At 40.3% G+C, this 10,073-nt stretch overlaps 1 protein-coding gene across 1 annotated transcript in view; it reads left to right on the forward strand.

Annotated features, from left to right (window-relative positions):
• DPT (dermatopontin) overlaps positions 1–8,544 on the forward strand; it is a 25,837-nt gene extending 17,293 nt beyond the window's left edge. The window contains exons 3-4 of the mRNA XM_009998250.1: positions 2,628–2,735; positions 8,478–8,544. Coding sequence (XP_009996552.1) covers positions 2,628–2,735; positions 8,478–8,544 — 175 coding nt within the window. The remainder of the gene's footprint in view (positions 1–2,627; positions 2,736–8,477) is intronic.
• The last annotated feature ends 1,529 nt before the right edge of the window (positions 8,545–10,073 follow it).

A 10,073-nucleotide genomic window follows, 5' to 3' on the forward strand; every position in this document is an offset into this window, starting at 1 on the left:
CGGTTCAAGCCCTCATATAATTAATTTTTGCTAATTGCATATATTTGCTTTTCAAATATTTCTTGGTGGACAAGCCTTTAGAGGCCAAGAGGCAACAAGATGACTTCGTAGAGTGGTAGGGGGTGATGACAGTGGGAGGAAAGAAAAGAGAGGGAAGCTAAATAAAGGCTGCCTACTGCATCCATTCACTTCAGAATAACACTGCCTGCTTCTGTAAAATGTCTGAGACCCCTCACAGTAACTCAGGAGCTTGTAATCAGATTTACTTTCCAACTTAAAAGCTTATGAAACAAGTTCAAAGAACTGACTCCCAGCTCTGTCTCTAGAGTAGAGCTGAAAGCAGCTTTTTAACCTTGTGTTTTGCAGTTTTGTCTGCCCAGCACATACTGCTGGTCAAGATTACAGAACATTTTCCTTGCTGAATGCCAAACAGATGTTATGAAACACATTTAGGGGAACATATGTAAATGCATGTCTTAGTGTTTTCTCATCATAGCAACCCAAAAAATCCCTAAAACCTAGAGTTAATGGGAGAAGGCAAGAAGAAATCCTGGTCCATAGGTGGTCTTCATGCCAAGCGTTTTGAAAACCTGTTGTGGCTCAGGAATCTTTGAAAATGCTCCATCAGACATTCAGGCTACAAATCAGTAAACTAAATATGAGGAGTCCTCTAGAAGAGGAAGCAGCCACAATACTAATCTTTCTTACACTCCAAAACAGGGTGTCCACATTCTGTCTATTAGGAGTGGTACCTACCATGGTGCTAACTCACAGACTGTCTCTGAGGTAACTAGTGAGACCATGCTAGTTGCTCTGGTTAAGACTGTTCCAGGGATTGTTCTAATTATTCACATATCTAGAAAACTCGGTTATAGTGCCCGGAAACATTCTCTGGTATTGATAATGTAATAGCAAAGGAGTAACCCCAGTTTCTCTTGGCTATAGGCTACAGATCCAGATCTCAAGCTCCCAGACTCAGATCCATGGCTTCACTGATGGGTGACTCAGACATGCAAAAAGTTCCCCTCAAGACCTTAATTTCTCTTTAAAGAAAATTGATAAAATACAGACCAGGTAGCAGAGGTCAGGCCTTGTGACACATACTCTAGCTCCCATTACTGCTCTGGGCATAGAGTACAGGGCCCTGGAAGCATCTCTTTGCAAATGGAGGGCTCCCAGCAAGTTGGCAGGACTGAAGAACTGCCTTATGTTCAGGTTAAGGTTCTTTTGGGGGGCCATAAAGGTGTATCAGGGATTCATGCTATAGATTGTCTAGGAAAAAAAAAGTATTCAAATCTGAGCTCTAAAACTGTCTGACACTGACAAATAAATATATATTTGGGAGCACAAGGGGAGGTGTCCTGAAACGAAAACTATTACATCAGCCTTCAATTAAATAACAGATAAGTTAAGTTCATCATTGTTTGACAGAAACACATTCAGGTGATGATCTCTAGTTTTCAGGTAAGTTTTCAGTTCCTGAGTATTCCAACAGTCATTGGTTTGGGTTTCAATGCCTTCAAAACATTTCATTTTATAAACACCCCAATAATTATATTCCTAGTGAGTAAAATATTTAAGCTTGTGTTCAAACCCCACTGGTTTAACAAAATGTAAACATGCACACAAGTGCTTGTCAGGGATGTGCTAGGATCACCTTCAAGCATCATTCAAATATTGCTGCTGGGCTGAATTAAGTCAGAAAACCAGCTGTCAGTATTTCTGTAAAATGTCTTAACCTTCTTAGTCTCAATAGGAGTTGAGCTCTTCCTATCCATGGGAACAGCATCTCCCTTACAGGGAACCTCATTCTTCCCTTTGCTGCTTCAGACTGAAGCTGACACAACTCCACTAGCAACTCCCACCTAAAGTGGTGCAACACAGGGAAGGACTGAGTGCCAGGTTTCCATTCCTGACTTCTGACATCATGTTGACATAAAGTACTGGTCAAGGTCCCAGTCCCTTCCTGCATCTGTTCATTATCTGTAAAATGTCTGAAAAACCAAGGAAATTATTACTTGCCTGCTATCCAAGGAAGCAGTGATCACTATTTGATCCATAAATACAGAAGCACTTTGAGCTTCTTACATAAAATCCACTGCATAAGTATTGTCCAGGCCAATACTTCTACATTATAAACTAGTAGAAAGTAGAAAGGCCAAAGAGGAATGGATTCATTGCTACACTAATATAATTCAGAAATTGATAAATGCTTGTAGCTATTTGGCTTGGCAACATTTACAGAGCTCTGCAGTAGCAAGCCAAACAGACTGACAAGAGGCCAAAGCAAATCCCTGTAAGACACACATAAGTAGTGGACAAGCTTTACATGTTTGATCAGGCTGCTTTTATCCCAGAACTGCAGATGTATACACATATAGTAGTCCAACTTGCTCTTAACAGTTCTAAACTTACTGATATTTATTCAAATATTTATTCTATGTAACATGAATTAGTTGCATAGAAGATAAATGCAGTTTTACTGGTCAGACTGCATCTTGTGGTGCTATTAAAAAGCAAGAACTTTCAAAGAAACTGTAAAAATCTACCATTTGAGTTGCACTTAGTCAGCTGGGACTGTTCTATAAGATGGTAAACTATTCAATCTTTTTTTCCTTAATGTAAAGGTTAACAACAGAATATCCTGGACACTATGGAGAAGATATGGACATGATGATGTACACTTACGACTACTACATCCGTGGGGCAACGACAACATTCTCTGCTGTGGACAGGTTTGCTTTTAATCTGCTTCACTAGTAACTAAAAAATAAAGTTTTCCTTTGCTATGTCTCCCAAACAGTGCATGGCTACACATCATCTGCTGTGATACTCAGCATCAGGCTAGTACCTCTGAGGACCAAAGTTCACCGTGCATATGGTTAATTGTGCAGGGTGGTATATCAGGAAAAGGCATCTTCATACACGAAGGTATCACCTGTCAGGTCCACCTGAGTAGTGAAAAACACAGCAATGGTAGGCTTGGCTAAATCTGAACTCCACCAAACTTCAAAATCATCAATATTGTTTCTCACCTACCTCTAGTCAGAGCATTTTTTATGTAACCCAGTACTAATTCAGCCTGGAACTCTGTCCTTTCAGGGGATGAGGGACTATTTTGGCCCACTTCACAGAGAAGTGGGGAATCTGCCAGCATGCAAAGACCACACCATTCAAATTGCAATCTGAATGCTGTAAACTGCCCAAACCATTGCAACACAATTCTAACAGATTTGAGGCCATGCTGGGAATTAAGAAAATGCAGTTCACACTGAGCCCTTTCCAGATAATGAGTTCACTGCCTTTTCTTGACCAGGCCCTATGAGGCTCTACGGTGAATGAAGTTGTAGCTGGATCTTCATTCTTTCCTCTCGAGCTGACCTCTAACACATCGACTGTCAACTTTTTATTGCTGTTTTTTATCATACATATCACCCCAGTTTATTAAAGCATTAGTTGTCACACACAGCACAGACAGCAAGGCAAGCTGCCATGCACCGGCCTGTTGTTGCCACAGGGAATGGGAGGAGGGAAGAGAGAAGGAGGAGTTTAAACACACAAACATTTCAGACTGTCCCTAGTAACACTCCAAGGAGCTGAAGTGCTTCTGTCACTATGACACTCTCAGCTTGCTGGACTGGACTAGGGATCCCCTCAGCCAAAAGATTACTTGAAATATGAAGAGATTATAACCCACTGTCAAACTGCTGTGGGAACTTAACTGATTTTCTAGCTAAAATTCATTAACCTGTTCATTAACAAATGGAATCCCTGTCTTCAAATTATTCCTACAAGCAGAAGCATAACTTTCACAGTTAATTGACTTTAAGATATCCACCCCTTTGGAGAAAGAATTTACAAGGTTGCAAGGGACATTCCTGGTCTGGGTTTTTTCTCTTAAATATTCCCCAGTGCTTGTTCCTCACGGTCATGGCAGTGAATAGGGGAGATAATGCAGACAGTGCACCCCCTTCCAGCTGAATTCAAACCTCCATTGGATGGAGACCAGGGTAAAAATCAGGAATCACAAGGACAAGCCTGGAAAAGAGCAGTTGAGATAATCAATGCTTCTGAGCAGATTTTTGTCTGTGATTGGTGAAGGCTTGATACAGCCTGCAGAACACAGTGGCAGAGGGGAGACTGGCCAGGGCTGAAGGCAGCACCACAGGGATGGTGCATCAGGAGTTAAATGTCTTCACAGGTTAGGGGACCACCAGCACCTTAGTCCTACCCCTGATGTGACACCACAGATGAACCTGCAATGGTAACAGGTAAAAAAAGAGAAAACATTTTATGAATTGCAATATAAGAAACTTCTGTGTCAATGAACTTCCTGGCCTGCAGCTCCCAGAATGACTAAAGCCAACTTGTGTTGCCTTGCATAAGAAGAAAAAAAAAAAATAAATGCCCACTGCACCAGTTCATCATTCAGATTTGCAAAGTAACTCTCTTGAGTGGCATACACAAAAAAGCAGGCAAAAGCTATTTCCAGACCAGCCCGTCAGCAGCTTGTCTGTGTAAACATGCTGTAGATTTTGAGATTACTTTTAATTTTCAAGCATGTTAAACTTGTGTCCATAATATTCAGCTCATGATGGGCAATGTTCTTGAGCTAACGAGAGGCACAAAAATAGCCTTTGAAGATATTTTAGTGTAAGCTTTCCTAATTACTTCAAACAGTTAGGTATTTTTAGACTTTTTGAACAAACTTGCAGAAATCATGTCCTCCCTTCCTACTGCCTAAGACTTTGCATCACTGGGGTCACTGCTGATGCAGAGATATTCGAGAGAGCATGTGATGCCTGTGGCATAAAGCTGTAGAAAGTTTAAAAAGGTAACATCCTGACCTTCTCTTCTCTAACCACTCTGAGTTTCCATGCCTGTGTATCAGGACTGAATAAAGGAGATACTGTTCATCACCAGGGGTTTTAAGTGCTTGTTTGTGGAGAACAGATTTTAGAAGTGGCTAATACTTACATTCTCCAGCCCCATTTTAAATGGGTCAAAAGGAGAAAACAATTGTCTATAAAGCAAAACAAAAGCAGCTGGAAAGAATTAGAGGTTTGAAGTATCTCTGGGAGCATGTTTGGGAGCATAGTGCTAACACTGATACATACAGGATGACCTATGGACAGAAAGGAACATTTGCACGGAAAGGCAAATGTTAGACAGACTGATACAGTTAAGTTTCAGAGACAGACACGGGACATGTGAAGCAGGCTGTAAACAACAAACTGCCCACACAAGCATGCACATTGTAAATCCTTGGCAAAATAGCTTCCAAAATAAACAAATAAAAAATCTTTTGAAATAGCTTCAGCCTGAACTCTGAAACATGCAAAGTAATGATGGCACGGCTGCCTCGTGGAGACTTGTTAGGTGGTTGTGGTCTGGTTGGATTGGTCTCTGCAGTCCAGAGAGCATCACTGGAGCATTCACAGCAGTGAGTAGCTTGGACAGGGAGGTAGGGATTACCAGATGTGCTTGGTAGGTGCCACAGTTTGCCCTTCACTGCACAGTATAAAAATAGCACATGCACACTGTCATAAGCTCATTTCTTTTACAAACACTGTCCTCTGCTCCACTTATTTGGGTGATCTGAAGAACCAGTAATTTCTTAACCACTCAGACATCATTACTAAAAGACACATCAATGCCCAGATAACCCAGCAGTAAGCACATTTGAAATGCCTGGACAAGCTCATCCATCAAGCTCAGCTGAGCTAAATTACAGGGTATTTTATGTCTGTAAGAAGTTTCATGTGAACAAAGGAAAAAAAAAAAAAGGGGGGGGGGAGGGGGGTGGAGCTTCTGGCCTTTGGAAGAAGGGACAGGCAATGCAGGGGAACTACAAAGATGTTGTTAGGCTGTGCAGGGAGAAAATTAGAAGGGCCAAAACCCGACTAGAACTTCATCTGTATATTGCAGTAAAAGACAAATTTAAAAAAGGTTTTTATAAATGTATTTGCAACAAAAGGAAGACTAAGGAGAATGTCCATCCTTTATTAGATGTGGGGGGAAACAATGACAAAGGATGAGGACAAGGCTGAGGTGCTTAATGTCTTCTTTGCTTCAGCCTTTAGCAGTAAGACCAGTTGTTCTCCAGGTACCCAGCCCCCTGAGCTGAAGAACAAGAATGGGGAGCAGAATGGAGCTCCCGTAATCCAAGGGGAAATGTTTAGTGACCTGCTATACCATTTAGACAGCACTAGGCTATGAGGCTGGATGGGATAAACCAAAACAATTCTGTGATTCTTCAGAAAGAGGATTTTGTCAAACTCAATATGAATAGGAATTCACAGAATTTTTTAATGGAATTGGAAACAGATTATTCAGCAATATTTGGAGATACTTTCCCTATAACATCAACAACTTAAATTGGGCAGACATCAGATGGCAAGTAAAACTAAAAATTCAATATTTACTCCTCAAGCCAAGGAAAATGCATGAAATGAGCAATTTGGAAGGGACCTATAAAGTGGTGATAAAAATATCCAAAGGCAAGTTCATATGTGTTCTGGAGTATTCCACATAGGGCAATTCCTGACAGGATTTGCATCCCCACTGGAAAACTTGTAAGGGATCTACAAAATCTAACAGATGGATAACTATTGAATTAAACAAACAGCACCAATGGTACACTTTAACTGCCTACATCCTGAAAAGTTGGACGTATATGCTTAACTTGAAACACCAGTAATGCAAAAGAAGGTCAAACACTAAATGCATAAACCTGTTGGCCACCAGCTGTGTGCATAGATGCTGAAGTGTCTCCAAGTTCAAGCTGAAATTACTACTTTGCAAATAGTTATGTTTTAAAGCATATTATTTCTTCAGGTAACTAAAATAATTTGTTTTAAATAACTTGACTTTTAACTACTATATCCTGATGCAGAAAAATTACCTCAGCTTTTGGGCTAAAGGTCTCTCTGACAATGGGTGTTTGTTTAGCAGACCTTAATCTTGACAAATATCGTCCTGTTTCACAAGTCATCCTTTTCTGGAGGTTTGGTTTTTTTTGTGCCCTGGGTAGATCAGTGACCAAAAAGTGTAACTGTCTTTGAAGTGCATGCACATAGTCCAAATGAGGAATTCCTAAATAAATCTAAAAATGAATCTTGCATTTAATTAATCTTTGGTAACAGTTTCATGAGGCAATTACAATTAAAAACCATCTAATAAAGGAAAAAAAACCCCACACTATATAACTAAATGTAGGCTTGCTGATGAGTATCAGATTCAGTTACAATGACACTCAGCATAAACTGAGTAAACAGTGTCTTTACAATTAAAAAAACACAATAAGATGTTTTATAACTACACAGAGCTTAAGAGTAAAATTAATCTTACTCCAGGATAGAGTCACCCAGTCAATGAAACCATATAAGAGCAATTTATACCAAAATCTGGGCTCAGAGATCTCAGCAAAACCCCAAGAAATAGCAGGTTCTGTATCAGTTTCCTTACTCTTTGGAGTTTCCCACCAGAACTTCAGGACTGTGCAAGGGTCTTGTAAATCAAGCTCCTATTGAACCACTCCAGCAGCATTACCTGTCATCAGGCTCAGGAGGCTGGATTCTTTCAAACTTTCAGAAAGCTCTTGGAGTACCACCCATTATCCATTTAAAATGACAGCTGCCATTTGCAAGGACTTTACTTTAGATCTAAACTCCTGTTAGCCAGTACCAAGCAGCCTAAATTGAACATTTGCTTCACAGCAGAACAGGATTTGATCCTCTGAACTCATGCTATTTTTGCCAAGGGAAAATCTAACCTACAATAAGCTAAGGTGGAGATTTTCAGCCTGTTGCAGCTATTGGACACTGAATAACTGTTAGTAGGTGTCGTATCACTCTCCTGAGAAAACAGACATAAAATTACTTACAAACCAAGAACAGCATAAATGCTCCTGATACCTATAAACATTTCTCTAACCTCACATGTGACTTGTGAAGATCAAGGATGAAAAATTAATTTAATTTCTCTCAATATTGGTTCCTTCACATCTTTAATGAAAGACACTAGGCTAGAAGTAGTTGAAAGGAGGGAAGGAGAGGAAGTGTATTTTGCTGTGTGGTAACTTCCTACTTAATAATAGCTTGAAAATCAGCCACATATTTTGCTTTGTACAAATTCCTGAGCAATATAACACATGACAATAACTTTTGATAGATCTATCCTTTTCCTCAAGGTCACTCAATTAAAGTAAATTTTGTCACCATCAAGACTCATTGTCTTCTGAAGGATACTCAGAGACCTAATTACTCAGAGAACTGATTGTCTTACCTTGTAAGGGAGTATGAAAGAATTATAACTATCAGACATATTTTATCTCCTTCCAGCCCATAAAACCAGAAAACACTCAGAGGAAAGTCAGCTAATGGCAGACAGATGTGTAAAGTTATTCTTACTTGTACAGTCTTATCCTCTGCAGTTCTGGCTCACTCATATATTTCTGTTCTCTCTCTTCCACGCAGGGATCGTCAGTGGAAATTCGTTGTCTGCAGGATGACAGATTATGACTGCCCATTTCAAAATGTTTAAAAAGACGGATAGTACCAAACTTGGAACGTTGGGGGAAGGACAGGGTAGGATTGGGGTCAGTGATTATTGGAGAAGGGCAGTTAGCCTCACAAAAAGCGTACCAAAACTCAGCAGCTTTCTGCTGAAAATACAATTCTTTCCCTCTGGAGCTATTAAATAAATTGTCAGCACATGTGCTTGCAACAGCGATGTTGGAGGATTCCTTCAAGCTACACTGGCAGTTGTATCCCCCAACTTAAATTCCTTATGACATAGACATTTATGATACGCAAATTTAGGGCATATGCATTTACCTTTTTTATATATACATATATTCTGAACACTACAACTTCCTTTCACATAGCAACTTTGTATAAACTGCTTCCCAGCATAGTCACTCCCAACTAGGTGGAACATACTTGCTACAAGCTTTCCAACAAGCACTAGACTTTTCTGTCAGTACTTGGAGCCAACTCAGCGCTCCCTACCAGCTTCTCAACATCCAGTAGCTGAAAGTAGCTGGAAGTGTGCTGAAAGCAGCACCAGGAGGCTTCTGACACACTGCATCTGGCACGACTTGTGCAGCCCTCTGCATAACTCCACTGCAAAAATGGTCTGCCTGCACAGGGGAATTCCAGGTATTTACAACACTGGAAGACATGGATGCCTGAATAAAAAGAGCGTAGATCCATCAATAAAAACAGAATCCTAAACCAGCTTTAATGAAAGGCTCTTCAAAGTCTCTAATTACACAACCATCCAGGAGCTCCACTCTGGGCAAACCCAGGAGTAGGTTGGGCCACTCGCACTCTCAGTAACTATGTACACTGCATTTTTCAGGTGGATTTGGTTTCTACTGTGGGTGCCTGTACAACATCCATCTGCCCTTGGTAATATATTCTTGGCTTAGAACAGACAAATAAAGCCAATGACTTAGGTGACCTCAGTTCATCCAACTCGCAGATCTCATTCCTTGTAAAGGATAAGCTGACCATATTTCGAGCCTGCACAGCACTTGTGCACCTGTAATTCAACAAAAAAAAAAAAAAAAAAAAATTTCTATTGATCTCTACCAGAAGCATCTGAGGATTTTTTGGTCTTGAACAAACCAGAACTTTGGGCTCGGTTTCTTAGCTGATGAAATCAGCAGTAAACTTAGTGGCTTTGACAGTTCTGGCTCAAGGGCCACAATGATCCCATGTACCGATTTAAGGTTGCAAAGCTTCACAGGAAACAGTTTCCAGTCAGTTTCCACATTCCAAGCATTTTTAACATATTTAATAGCATACCCTCAATGTGAGCAGTAAAACTACACTTGTCCAATAAAAGAATAATAGGTTTGGCACTGCTGTAGCCCTGTTCTTTCTTGATTTAACTTACACTAGCTTATTCATTTGCACACAAAGAAACCATCTGCCATTCTCAGAGACCATAATGATGATTAGGGAGTTTCCACAAGAGCCTGTTGCTGAGGTATATAAATACCACTGGGAAAGAGAAATAGATGGGCCTAGGGAAGCTGTAGAAGCTTGTTAGCTGACAGGTAGAGA

This window comes from Chaetura pelagica, unplaced genomic scaffold (genome assembly GCF_000747805.2).
Source record: "Chaetura pelagica isolate M959 unplaced genomic scaffold, ChaPel_1.0 scaffold65, whole genome shotgun sequence".
NCBI lineage: Eukaryota > Metazoa > Chordata > Aves > Apodiformes > Apodidae > Chaetura > Chaetura pelagica.